At 40.3% G+C, this 14,559-nt stretch overlaps 1 protein-coding gene across 1 annotated transcript in view; it reads right to left on the minus strand.

Moving 5' to 3' along the window:
• Positions 1-200: 200 nt before the first annotated feature.
• Positions 201-14,559, minus strand: part of LOC146307226 (uncharacterized) — a 160,763-nt gene continuing 146,404 nt past the window's right edge. The window contains exons 13-18 of the mRNA XM_084746840.1: positions 12,491-12,541; positions 9,236-9,328; positions 8,253-8,334; positions 7,445-7,557; positions 2,420-2,612; positions 201-355 (exon numbers count right to left, since the gene is read on the minus strand). Of these exons, the coding sequence (XP_084602966.1) occupies positions 348-355; positions 2,420-2,612; positions 7,445-7,557; positions 8,253-8,334; positions 9,236-9,328; positions 12,491-12,541 (540 nt within the window). The 3' untranslated portion in view covers positions 201-347. The remainder of the gene's footprint in view (positions 356-2,419; positions 2,613-7,444; positions 7,558-8,252; positions 8,335-9,235; positions 9,329-12,490; positions 12,542-14,559) is intronic.

The raw sequence follows: 14,559 nt of genomic DNA on the forward strand, positions 1-14,559 counted from the left end.
GAGATGCTGCGAGGAGTCGGGTGGTGGTGGTTGTGGTGGTTTTGGTGTAGAGAGTAGAAGGATCCGTGTGGGTGGGGACTGTCCTGGTGGGCCGGCCAGGTGACGATGTCGGCGCCGTGGTCCGTGCGAGAGCGAGCATTCTCGCGGAAGTTGAGCTTGAAAGACTCAATCTGCAGCAGAAAGGTCAGAAAGAAAAAAGAAGGGGGGGGGGGGGGGGTCGGGCAGAGGAGACGGGGCAGGGAGGAAAGGGAGAAAGAAAAAAATAAACAGATAGGAGAAGGAGGGGGAGGGGGAGGAGGTGTTGTTGTGGGGGGGTTGAAATGAAGAGGGCACAGGGGATAGCAGAATTAGATGCCTGCAAGATAAGAAGTCAAAAGATGACGGTGTGATCAGGTGCTTGGGACTGCGGACAACATGATGATTGATACAACACAAACAGAGATACACATTTACACTCAGTGCAGTCACAAAGGAAAGGAAACCCTGAGAGGCAGGTGAGAACTTAAGAACAGGTCAAGACAATAAACTGAATTTAAAAAAGCCAAACACAAATCTATAATATAATATAGACCTATGTACAAATAAACATAATAAAATACATGTACAAATACAAATACAAAAAAGGTAAAAAAAATAATCTTCCATTTTGAAGTTCCTTAAAAACTGTAATCTGTAAAACAGGTGGGAAAAAATTTTGCTGGGTGAAAAAAGGTTTAGCAAGAGTAAATTTTCTAAGTTACTTTTTCTTATTTCCATCTGTGAAAGCAGGTGAAAAAAGAAGGTGAAGGTTTTGTTGCTGTAATAGTCATTTTGGCCACAAGAGGCTGATGTGCACCACTACCCCATGTTCTAACTAAGACTAAAAGCATTCATGTTTTCTTCCAGGAGAGTTTCAATTTCTCAGTGATCTCTACACATAAGTACATATAGCCTGTTGTGTGCTGACACAGTATGTCTTTCTTTTGGCAAGATTAACAGCAGATTAGCTGCAACTGCAACTAACGAATATTTTAATCATAGATTAATCTGTCAATTATTTACTCAATTAATGGATTATTAATCAATTAGTGGTTTGAACTGTAAAATGACAGGATAAGGTGAAAATGCTGATCAAAAACTGTTCTAAACCCAAGATAACATCCTCAAATGTCTTGTTATGTCCAAAACACAAACACAAATTAAAGAAATATTCACATTTAAGAAGCTTCAGTGTCTTGCCCTATGATACTTAAACAGGTGGACTTGAGGATCGAACCCATCGAAGGTACCCACTCTACCACTGAGCCACTCGTTAAAAGCAGCGAATTTACCATCATGTAGGGGAGCAAAATATGTCACAATTAAATACTATTCTATTTTTTCACATATTACCAAAAATCATTTGCCAAACATGAGGCATTTCTTTTTACTATTCTCTGTTAAGTACTTCATCATGTTTAAACCACTGATATATATAAAGTTGGACAACATAAGCAGCTACCAAAAAGTGAAAACATCTTGATTGCCACCTGGTGGCTGGCTGCAATATAGGATAGAAATCCATAAATCCCACCCCCTCATTTTAGTAGAAAGGACATTGGCCAACTCAAACATCAAAGTATATGGCAAATAATTTTTTCTCTACCATGGTTTCTGTCATTTTCTTATCCTGCTGATGTATGTTCAAGTCTTTATTTTTCTGAAAGGTTTGGTACTTAGTTATTTGATGATTTAAAAAAGAGGTTTCATGTCATGATTGACGCTCACGTGTTGGCCAGGTGTATGGGTGGATCATAATGTTGAGAATTAGGTTTTAAATTTTTGATAATAACATCGATAATAACATTTATATATCAATTCATAATCTTTCAAGAGATCTAAGAATCGATCATTTATCAACCCAAACCAGGACGTCATCTACCATTTGATTGACCCTTTTTTATCGTATCAATGCTTTTTGTATCAATACTCAAAATAACACCTTGTATTGGTAGTATTGATACTTTGTTGATCAATCCGGCCACTCCTAGCACTGATTAAAATACATCTCATTTGCCAAAACTTTTTTTTTTTGAAAGTAACTTAGAAAAATAATCCTAGTAAAACCTTTTTCAAACCTGTTTTTAAGTTGTAAAACCAGAACAGAAAACAGTTTTCAGACTCAGAAAATGAATCACCAGATTTTTTCTCACTTGTCTCTCAGGGCTTCTGTACAAAGACATTATGATGACAGATTTTTATCTCAGTTAAGAAGAAAAAAGTCAACTCCCACACACTGTTAGTGTATTACACAGTATGCTATGTTTCAGATGTCCCCTGGAGGCAGGATGGAACTGGGCATCACTGGCTTTTCCCGTACGTCTCCTCCTTCTGTGTTTGCCATATGAGATTCAAACCCTTAACTGACAGCAGACGAGGGCTGGCACACACATAAACTTACTTGTCTCTGGGATGCCTGCGTCCAGAGCCTGGGGCTCCCGGAGGCCCTCACTATCACAGGGAGCCCCCTCCTTCAGCCCATTCTCCTGGGCAGCAGGGCTCCCTGCCTGCCCTGGCTCGGAGCCTGGGGCTGGGGCCGCGGTGCCACTCAGGGGAGTCCCATTCCCCTCTGTTGTCTCCTGGGCCCCCTCAGCCTAGAAACACATAGCAGGGCGTGTCAATCGGTGGGGATGGGGATGGAACAACCTGGCTCCAAATCTGATATAAGTTGTGCAGTACATTTTTTTTCTTTAGTGAGAGAGAATATGCTATAGTTTTGTGTGTAGTTATTTACAGATGATTCAAATACACAGTTTGTGATTGCGAAAATCTGGCGAGGCAGATGTCTGGATACAAATATTAAAAGATCTGGAGCCAGATTAAGGTGAAGGGAGGTGAAATTGCAAAAATAAATAATAACTGGAGTGTATCGCATTCAAACTGAATAACTGAACATGTCTTATGAATGCAATGACAGAAAACAAATTCAAGCACATCATATAAAAAAGCAGATGCAAAGTGTGTAGAAATGACGTTTCTCCTGAACCACAAACCCTTCTGCATCATCTCACATAGAGATCTGTATAAATGCTCGAATGCTATTGCTCTGCCTTGGAAGAATTAAATGTAAAATGTTAAAACCCAGGAGAAACCAGGTAAATACACAGCCATAGAGGCCTCAGTCACTTCATCATTTACACACAGTTCAACAACCTGTAGGAACATTCCTGAAGAAGTAAGAAGTCTGAGTTGAAGCTGTTTAGACTGAAACAGCCTAAATACATCTCACTTCATAAAATCATGTCTCGGTCAGTAGATTCATCTGGCAGGCTTAAAGGACAGGCTGGCGACATTATTTGTCTTAATGTCAACAAATCCCATGAAAAAACCCCAAACCAACAATCTGTCAGTCTTTATCTTAATACTTTCTGACTTCCCTTCAGTGTCTGTGAGACCCACTGGTTACAATTAAAGAAAGGAGCGAATAGGCTGTCTCAGAAATTTCCCATAACAGATGGCCAATATAGTTTTTAGCAAAGTTACTCAAACAGTGTGTTTGTTGTGGACTATTTTCAGCAGCAGATTAATTCGCATTTGGTGCTCTGGTGAGTATTTGGGACAGCAGGACAGTGTACCTCGGACTGAGTCAAAACACACTACAGTGCATCACCCAATGTAACAGTGTGGCTCACTGATATATCAGGCTTTGGAGATTCTCATCAAGGGTTTAAAAACAGAGGTTGTATGGTAAGATGTACAAATTGTAAAGCTCCTTGTGGCAACTTGTGATTCCTTGTGTTGGTCAGGTTTGGCGCATGGGAAGTTCCAGTGCTGACCAGATTCTAACACACTTGGGTGCTGGTGCAGGCCAGGCAAGAAAGAACACAAAATGTCTTTCTAATGACACTTGTTTCATCCACTTTCTCAGGCCAGGGGAGAGTGCAGCAGTGGAGATGAGCAAAGTGTTCTGGACACTTAAAGTGACTGGGAGATGCCAACAATATCCTCATAGTGATGAGGATGGTGTGATATGATGCTGTCCTCTGCTCTAAAAGCACCAAGCAGGTGTTCTTTATCAAGACTGCCACTGGAAGACAGCATGGAGGCGGCATATGAGTGCAAGGCAACCTAAAGAAACATCAGACCCTCGTCTTCGAGAGTCAACGGAATGGATGGAAGTCCTTGAATCTGTCAGTGGAAGTCAGCTGCAGGGGCATTCGCTCTAGAGAGCTCTTGGACTGGTTGGGATTGAAGACCCAGCTGGGAGGCGGCTAGTAGCCAACATCACCAAGCAGGTCAAATCAGCATCCTGGTGACTCTGGATGAAGGGGAATGAATGGTGGCAGGACCAACTCAGAGAGTTTTGTGTTGGACTGTGGGGGTAGTAACAGGACACTGGTTCTACCATCGAGCCCCCCTGAGATGTCAATGTCAAGCAATGAAACTCTGAAAACCTGAAGAAGCCACCCAATGCAGCGGTGCCTTGAGGGGGGAAAGAAGGAGACAGTGACGCCATTGGCTCACAGATGGTTCAGGGGCAAAGGCTTGTAAAAGTGAGCCAGTTGAGATCACACTAATCATATTTTGCATATGCACTGACTTGTTTGACTTGACAATACTTATCAGTAGTGTTGGTGTGGTCTTTTCATGGACCTTGTTGACAATATGAAAAATACAGAAACATATAGAATATTACCAGCCTCTTTTCAGTTAAAGCAAAAAAAAAACAACCAAAAAAAAAACCAGTATCATCACCCATCAGTTGGAGACTCTCGACAGTGACACAGCATGAAACAGGGTGTGGGGCATTGTGTTCTAGAATTAAACATGAGATACTGTATGCATGGTATACAGTCGTTCCAACAAATTCAAATTCAAGTGAGAGCAGCAAAATATCTGTTTTTGTTGTCGGTACAAAGAGCACGTTTCAAAGTTCCACACATAATTTTTAAAAATAGACTTCAGTTAACACTCATCACAAAGATATCAAGGCTCTCTCAGACAGGTTATTATTTTTAGCTGCCCTTATGATTATGCATCTTCACTCAGTTGGAGGGCGCAGATGATAACTGGCTGTGCAAAACAAGTGTGCGAAGATGAGAATGTGAGTGACGGATGGGATCATGCAGTGATCATGAAACACAGATGGGCTGCCATAGGCTGAGGGGACAGGGGACATCGTTCTGACCAATCTGCCCAACATGTCTCTTGTTTTTGTAATTTCCCAAGGCCATACGGTACAACAACCCAACCCATGATTATGTGACTTAAATTCTGTTTGAAATATTTTAGATTTTAGAATCCCCAATCTTTTGTATCACGGTTCTGCATATGCCATATGCCATCATGTCAACATCCTTTCTCTGAGTCCCTGTCATCTCCCATTTTCTCTCTAAATGTGCTGGACAGAGCTGAGTCATGCCCTTCAGGGAGGCATCCAAACACAACAGAAGGACAAAAGGCCAGGAGAAAGGGAGCTGATTGCAGGTGTGGAGGGTTTGAGATGTTGTAGTTTGCTGCAGATGGTTTATGACAGGCTGTCATTATTATCGTCAGTGTTTGTAGCTTGAAGCCACCCAGCATCTTTTAGATGTCATTATGAACACAGTGGTGGAACGAGACAAGAATGAAAAGCCTCAGACTATTTTCTCTCCTCGTACACAAAAATACCTCCATGACACAGTTTTATTTATCAACATGCAGGAAATGAAGGAACTGAGTCAGCAGTGTCCTTCCCACAGCCATCCTATAATGGTCATTCTGAGAAGGCCTCACAGTTCAGTGAAGCACAAGGAAAATCAATCGGACCCATTCCTGAGTAAAATATACAAAATGCTCTACAAAATATGTGGACAACTGAAAACATCAACGTCACATCAACGTGAAATACATTATACACTTTACTTGAAGTGGTGTGCATAAGACCGACATGACACCATCATAACCATGACATGGTACCTGTCCTTAACATGAAGGTGTCAATCATGTCCTTCTTGGTGCAAAGTTAACATTGTTAAAAAGTCTTTGTTATGACAACTAGACATTAACCAAGCCAACATGACCTCATAAACATGCCATCACAGGCCTTATCATCAAACTTAAGTATTTAAAGCTTTATGTCTTAACATTATGTTTAGGCAGTCACACGTGATTGGATTTGACACATGCCGTCATGAGACCATAACAAGTGTTCTTCATCTCAACTACTGTGATACTACTGTGTTTTTACACTGTTAAATGCTTTTAAAACAGTGTCATGAACTATACGCTCGACCTTAACTGAAGTGGCACTATTTGGACTTGTCATAGAGATGTCATTAAATGTTACGAGGCCAGTCTGATGAGTACAGTACCAAGGTGAATCACAGGGTTTCCTGGTGTACAGATGGCTAACTTTACTAGCGTATTAGTTGGCTAACATCTGTCTGCGACAACTGTAGCTGTCGTTAGGTAGTTAGCTCAGTTAGCAGCGTCCTTTAGCTGACTCAACACTGAGCTGCCAGAAGGCAGACCCAGCAGGAAAACCACCTTGGTACTGTATTCCCTGTCAAACTGGCAACTGTTGTTTCAGAAGATGCTTGGTTGCTTTTGATTCCACATATGTGTCTCATGTAAAAAACAGGAAGCTAGTGAGGGACTTGTCACAGATGTTGATCAGTGTTCAAAGTAGCCAATAGCGCTGAATGTGCATTGTGCGCTATAGCTGCACGATGGGGGGACACACAGCACAACTGGACTGAGAACAGCCAGTCAGTCTTATGCACATCCCTTCAAATACAGTGCTGCCTCAACACTTCTTTGCACCAATCAGGATTTAGCAACATTTGAATTAGAACCTGGCAGTTGGTAGGTTATTAGGCTACTCTGAGTTAAGTTTTACTTAGACCATTTACTAGCTATTTTAATCATGAATGTTTAATGTTGGAGAGAAATACTTGAGAGCAAGAAGAGATATTACTTCACTTAAGACCACAGGTTGGAATCCAAGAGTGAAATCTAGTCTCTCATTATAGGAAATAGACTCCATAGGCTTGCTAAAAACAGAATTTACAGCAACATACAAGCAACTGAAGAAGAACTGTATAAGGAGAAGGAGGGAGTAAATAACGGCATGATGGACTGCTTTCATTGTGATACATTGGTTCAACTGCATTTTCTGAATATTAATAATGAAGGTGAATCATGCAGTGCACACTTTGTTGTCATCATGTCTAACTCAAGTAGGTGCTACTATCAGTAAACTGTAAAGAGCATTGGACACAACTCCCCATCACTTTACAGTGTGTAATGATTACTTGTAGCATGTGTATCTGAATTTTCATTTGCTGATGGAACCTGATTGATCTTCATTGTGATTGCCTGGCTCATAAAAAGACATCAAAGAAGTTAAAGAGACGCAAACTTCTGAAAGTGCCCTGATCTGCACACACTTTAAATGAACATGTGCAGACAAACTAAAAGATGTCTTCATGTGTGGTGATCTCACCTTGATGTTTCCTCCACCAGGTGAATGGCTCACATTGTCCATGGAGCCCACTTTGGACTGAGCCTTTTCCCTAAAGCTCACTTTGTGGGACTCGATCTTCACGTCGCCACCGCCTGCAGCGCACATGGAGAATCAGTCTGATGATCACACACATGCATGCATGCGCAGAAACTTACATATTCATGAGCATGTGCAAAACAGATACAGCTTTCTACATAGTCTTCTTTACTGTAAACCAGCTGTTTATGTCAAGTCAAGAATTAGCAAATCTCATATATTATTAAAACGTGCCTTACTGAAATTAGCTATGGTTTTTCGACACTAGTGTCAATGCTATCCAGGTTTATATGTTGTAATGTATGTACAACCTTTGTAAACCAACATTACAAGGCTGATGCCCAGAAATGTCCCAAACACAGCAAAATAAGGGAGAAGGCAGGGCCTCTGTAGATACAGATACCACTGCACACTTCTATTAGGCAATTATTTTGAGTCTCCATATTGTTTTTTAGGAAAATCCTACTCATTCTGCCTTTAACACGTACTATATATTATGGATCTGCTAATCACAATACCCCATTTATATATAAACTTAGCTAAACCTAACACGGTCTGGTTCAACAGCCCTACAATTCATCTAATTTCATTATACTTGAAAAGTATTTTAACTTTGAATTAAAACCTGTCACGAAAATTGCAGCCTTCAGAAAAGTAGGGTTAATAGCAGGACTGTTGAATTAGACTGAGTCATTTCACCCAAATTGACAACTCAGTGTACATAGAAATAAAACAACATTTCCCAGCTCACCAGGCTTGTGCTTGATGTTGTCCTTAGAGCCGCACTTTGACGTCACCTTACTCAGATCCACCTTCTTGTTGAGTATCTGCACCTGTCAAATGTCACACAGGCCGTTTCATCTGAAGTGTTAAAAAACATTACAAGGACATGGATCCCTGGATAGTTTCATCTTTTAAGGGCTATTTCTTCTTCAGCTGCACTAAAAGCCTCTTTTACACTTTTAGTTACTGCCATCAGGATAGGCAGCGCTCTCCAAAAGACTAGGAGGCAAATCGAGTGGTGGACGGCCATATTGTGGCTGTTATGCAACAAAAAACACAGTAAAAATACAGATTTCAACTTGAAGATCATGCAGCTTCCATTATAATGTCATGTTGCAAATACATGGTTGAATCCAGCCTATAATTTCTGAAGCAAACGCACAAAATAATTTTAAACATTTGCAGGATCACCTGTTACAGTCAGTTTAAAAATGCAAGACATCAAAAGACGAAGCTGTGGACAGGACAGAATCATTTCAGGAAACCAGAAACCCCAAATGTACCTTTCTGTGGTGATTCTGTCCTCACAGAACCAGACAATCTTAACAGAGACAGAGCCAATCACAGGTTTGACTTCATTATTTGTTTAGTAAGTTAGTGACAGGGCAGGACAACACAGGAAGAGTTTTAGGAAGCAAGGGACTGTGAAGCGGGTTCTGAGGAAGGGCTGGGACATCAGGCTTGCTAACATGCTGTCCAATAATCCCCTTGACTTCCAAGGGTCCAACCAAGAGCAGCACTAAGGAACTCCATTGATCTTTTTAAAGGCTGACACCCTGCATATCCTGTACAACTTAATCATACTGACTGATAAGGACTGAGGACTCTCTTTTTAATTGATTAATTTCCATTTTTAGGATATTGTTCCTTCGAGCTGTTTCATACAGTCGAATCTGTTTGACTAATTGGCCGATGTGTACAAGCTCTGCTTGTGGGCCAGGCAGTACTTACATTCCCTCCACCAGGAACATGCTTCATATTGTCCTTGGAGCCCAAGCGTGAGGTGACGTGGCTGAAGTCCACCTTTTTGGAGACTATCTGAACCTATATGGACACAGCATAGCAGCAAGAGGGGAGAGGAGAGCAGAGGACAGCAAGGGAGTGGAGGGGATGACACAAGAGTAAGTGAACAAACAGGGGAGAAGAGAAAAGAGGAGAATAAAAGAGAACAGGGGAGAGGGAAAGAAAACAGAAGACAAAAGGATGAAAAAGAAAAGAGTAGAGGAGAAGAAGTCACCATCAGAGGTAGGGTTAGAAAGGAAAAGACAGAAGGATGGAGCGAGGTTCACCTGGGCAAAACCAAACATGGATACAAATACCGTATTTCCTCAAATAAAAACTGGTAATCAAATAAAAGCCCCTCAAATCTTAAATAATGGCCGGGGGTGCGGTCGACATAAACAAATAAAGGCCAGTCCCAAATAATAGCCAGGGCAGACAAAGATAATATCCCTGTTGTTGTCACATTACCTACGCATAACGTATATGCCAATCACTTTAGTTTCATACGATATTTCAGCGAAATAATTATGTTAGTATTTTCAACAACTTGTTCTAAATCACTCATCTACAGTGTTTCTGTCATTTTGAGTGGAAAGTAAAGAACGAATTATACTGTATCCCTCTAAATGTTTCACAACAAAAGCCTTGTCAAGAAATTAAGGGTTTTTGTCCACTGAAACTCTAGAGGGCTTTTAATTTGAGAATGGATACAGGAAGTGTTGAGTTTGTAAGACTCACAGCGTAATGCAGTAACTTTAATAGGGCATATGGGAGCAGATCAAAACAGGGCTTTGTACTAAAATATGACCAATTATAATTACCAAACTGAGCAATTACAAATAATGTCCTGTTAACCTTCTGCAGTTGAGGTAAATAAAGGCCCCGGCCACTGTTTGAGGAAATACGGTATTTTAACTGTCTTGGGTGCGCTTGATATCACCTGCTGGGCAGTTAAGCTGTCTGAAATGGTAAATCTTGCCTGTGTTGCCATTTGAATAGTGACAGAAATCTTTCCAAAAAAAGGAAAGCAGCAGCTAATTTAAAAAACAGATACATGCAACAACACAAAAAACATCTGTCCCTGTTGAGGAGAATCCATAGGGCCCCCAGAACATATTATTAATACACACTGACAACTGACGAAAGCAACATAAATACTGTGGTTTAATGACAGGTTAGACTGAGAGACCTGTGAGACCAAACCTGACACAGATCCAAGTTAGTAAGATCATTTTATAGTAAAACTCACTGCATGATACACACACACACACACACACACACACATACACACACACACACACACACACACACACAAAATCACAGATTTGTCAGCTGTGGGCCACAGCTCAGTGCCAGTGACCAACCAGCAGGAATCACCAGAGTGGCGACAAGTACGTGACCCCTCTTGCTGGCTTCCCACTGCAGAACACTGTCAGTTGTGTTTGATGGGGAAGCAACACTGCCAGTGCTTCTGTACCAACACCACAACTTGATGCACACACTTAAATTATAATACAGTATATGAGTGTGAGGGCTGACTGAGTATGACACTGCTGCTAGCTGTTTACTACCTCAGGGCACATTACTGCTGAAATAACAAGTTGCTGTACTTACAGTAGGAAAACTTTGTATTTGGCTGAACCACTGAACTGCAGTGGGTGTATTAGACACACTGTGTGTCATGGCTTTGGGTTTTGTAGCTTACTTCCTGTTTTCTACTGGTCTGTCTTCCCTTGTGTGTCTTTGTCTTGGTCTGTTTTCCCACCTTTTCTGATGTCTGATTGTTTCCCCCTGCCCCTGATCACCTCTGTAGTGTATTTAGCCGTGTGGCTGTTCACTCTTCAGTTGCTAGTTTGTGCTCCTTTGTGTTGTCTTGTGCACCTTGTGGATTTCTTCTTTGTGTTTTCCCCTATCAGCTGTTTCATGGACATTTGGATTTTCTTCGTTTCCTGGACTCCCAGCCACCTTTTGTTATTTTTGTGCCAGTCACTTTATTAAAGTTTTATTTTGTCCTTTCTTTCCCCTGTCCTGTTTGCATTTTCTGGGTCCACTTTATAGACAGATTATGATAGTGCCCTTTAACTTCCTATAGGCAGATAATAGATTTTAAATGAAAAACTACTAGTCAGGGATCACCTTCTTAGTAGTACAGTGTTTAAAAAATAGTTTAGGGACTATATAAGTTTTTGTATGTTTTAACCAATGGCTACAAATGACTAACTCACTTAAAAACATGCTGCAATGTTTCCTTTCCGCCCTCTCCGCCAAGGAGATCGTGGAGTTATGAAAAGATTACTGGCCCAAATTTCATAAAACTGGGTGGAAGGCTGCAGCATGTTCCAAGGACAAAAAAACATTAATTTCTGATCACAAGAGTTATTTTTCACTTTAGTAAACATTGTGAGATAAATCACTGAACTGAAATTGTTACTCATATGTGAATGGTGTGCTTGAATCTAACATACAATAAAGCATAACAGCTTCCTCACACATCACTGTAGGAACAAATACAGCAGGTATGTAAGAAACAAGCAATGTATAAATTATCCTGCAACACATTTAAATAGGGACTATATCCATTCTCTGTGGCTCAGCAGTAGCCTGGAAGCAGAGTATCTGTAAAAGCTGCAGTTTAAATTGAGCAATTTTGCATCACAAGACTAACTGAACCATCTGCTGTTCTAAATATCCACTGCTCAGATCTGATAAATGAAGTGAAATCAGGCCAAGATGTAGTTTGATTAGTTTGATTTCTTAATTTTTCATAACTCAAGGTAATGCCAACACCCAGGAGTGAATCCCAAGTCAGGAGTCAAGATAAATTAAAGACTTGTTCAACTAACCTTGAGGACAGGCAGAAATAATCATTCATCAAATTCTCCACAGGCATGTCTGTTTTTCTGTGTGTATCCATGTTAAGATTGGGCATGATGACTATAATAGAAGACCAAATGAGTCTAAAACTGTGTATTCATGTTAAAAATATGTGACAGTACAATATTCTGGAGGTGCTTTTACTACTCAGACGCCTGTGGCTAGTTATTTTGTGCTCACTTTGTGCTCTCAGTAGTGCATTTTTTTAAATTAACAAACAAAATCATATGGAATGTGGCAAAAAGAAAAAAGCAAAATATGTCTGAACGGAACAGAGAGGTGGGCGGTAAGGTATGTGGTGATGGTGGGGAGGATGGAGAGGGAACTCACTTTGCTCGTATCTTTGGAGGCGAGGGACCTGCTCTGAGAGGCAGATGACACCTGGGGAGACAAGCCCCCCACCCCGGGTCAACAACAACAACATCTCATAACAACACACAGGAACAGGAGGCGGCAGGGGCAGCAGAATAATGCATGAGAATGTGCAGGATGAAAAGTAGAGAAAATTGGATTGAGATGGGGGAGACGTATGAGAAGGAGGTGGAGGAGAAAGTAGAGGGTGAGATGAAGGGAAAAAGAGACGATAGAGAGAAGGCAGTATTACTGGCAAGGAAGGGGAGAGATTAGAGAAGTCAATGATGCAGGAAGACATGAAAGAACAGAGACGGAGAGGGAGGTGGCATAGAGAGGAATAAGGAGGAGGAGAAGAGGAAGGAAAAGGTTGGGAGCATAAACAGAGGAGGGAAGATTTCATCAAAGAGAAGGACCTGAGTGATAGTTCTGGTTTATTGCAACCTGGGTCTGCAAAATGCAGTGAAATCAATATAAAGAAGTCCAACAGGCAAAGCTTGATTCAGGCAAAGCAGGAAACATCCCCCAAAATCTACTGATCAACTAATGTGGTGCTAAACCTGCGGTCTGGTCATGTAGAAGTCGTCTGGTCCTACACCTTTCAATAACTGCCAACAGCTCAGATTTATTAACAGATTCAAAAATGTTCAGTGTTGTGCTCAGTGTCAGCTGGGTGGCAGAAAACATGGAGATCAAGGCAGCTGTACATGTATTTGTAAGTCAATGTACAGAAATAACAACTCTTACATTGACATTTTCTTTGTTTGCTGCACCTAATAGTCACTACTTCATCAATTGTAAAGGGGCCCTTTGTAAAAAAAAATGTTATTATTGTAGTTTGTGTTGTGTATATTCCTCAATCAAATTACCACTAACTTACACACAGGTAGAAGTATTCCAGCAAACAATTAGATGTTAGTGTCTGGGTGAATAATGAAGCTGCCATATGTAATCTGCTGTGTACACTGTACTTATTTACTTAAACCTGACAGGGTACAAATATATGGAAGCACGTTTCTGCCAAAAAAGTAAAAAGATCCTATAAGTCATTATAACAAGAAACTATCTAAAAATGACAGAATCTAAAAAAACTAATGGCTTAATATCTCAAAATAATGAGATGGTATCTAGAAACAATGAGTTTCTGTCTCAAAGCAATGAGAAACATTCTCAAAATAATGAGTTAGTATCTCAAAATAATAATTAGCATTTTAAAATAATGTCATAATATCTCAAATAATGAGTTAGTATCTCTTAATAATGAGCTAGTATCTTAATATAATGAGAAACTTTCTCAAAATAATTTGTTAGTATCTCAAAATAATGACTTACTTATCCAGAAATAATGATTTAAAAATTAAGCAATTGCTGAAGAAGAATAGAAGAATAGCTTCTGCAAAATAATGAGTTAGTATCTCAAAATCATGAGAATAAAATTATGACTTGAGTCATTATAAGGGAAAGCGTCTCATTATAATGACTAACAGAGTCTTTTTTCATCATAAAAATGGACTTCCATGCATATTTGATGCCACAAAGACAGCAAGTGAGCAAATGTTTGCCCTGGGTCATGCTAACTTATTGAATCTGTCTTTATTTAAAAATCCATAACAGAATATAGAACGACTTTCTGGTCCAACTTTGACCTACCATACTTGCCAAAATAAAGTTTGCCTGTGCAATCGGGTGTGTGCATTGTCGCAATTTTGCTGAATTCCTGTGATGGGAGCAGTTACTTTGATGAAAACACTGCTGAATAAGACCCAAGTTTAAATGAACTAAAACTATCTTTTACAGAGAAGTTCTACGCTCAGAGAATGGAAAAAAAATGAACATGCAGAGGACTGAGTAAAGATGTAGGAATAAAAGAAGGTGTGACTGTCAAAACCAAGGATGGTGAGAAAGAAGATGCAGAAACGTTTGGACTGTATTTTACTACAGCTGGTGAAAAGAATGCACCAACAACTTTGTGCATCATGTTGGTAGCTGGTTATATTTAGACTAGAGATAAAGTGGTATTCATGAGAAACTTCAGAAGTAAGTTTGAA

Source organism: Lutjanus erythropterus, chromosome 21 (assembly GCF_056507025.1).
Source record: "Lutjanus erythropterus isolate fLutEry1 chromosome 21, fLutEry1.hap2, whole genome shotgun sequence".
NCBI classification, from domain to species: Eukaryota; Metazoa; Chordata; class Actinopteri; order Lutjaniformes; family Lutjanidae; genus Lutjanus; species Lutjanus erythropterus.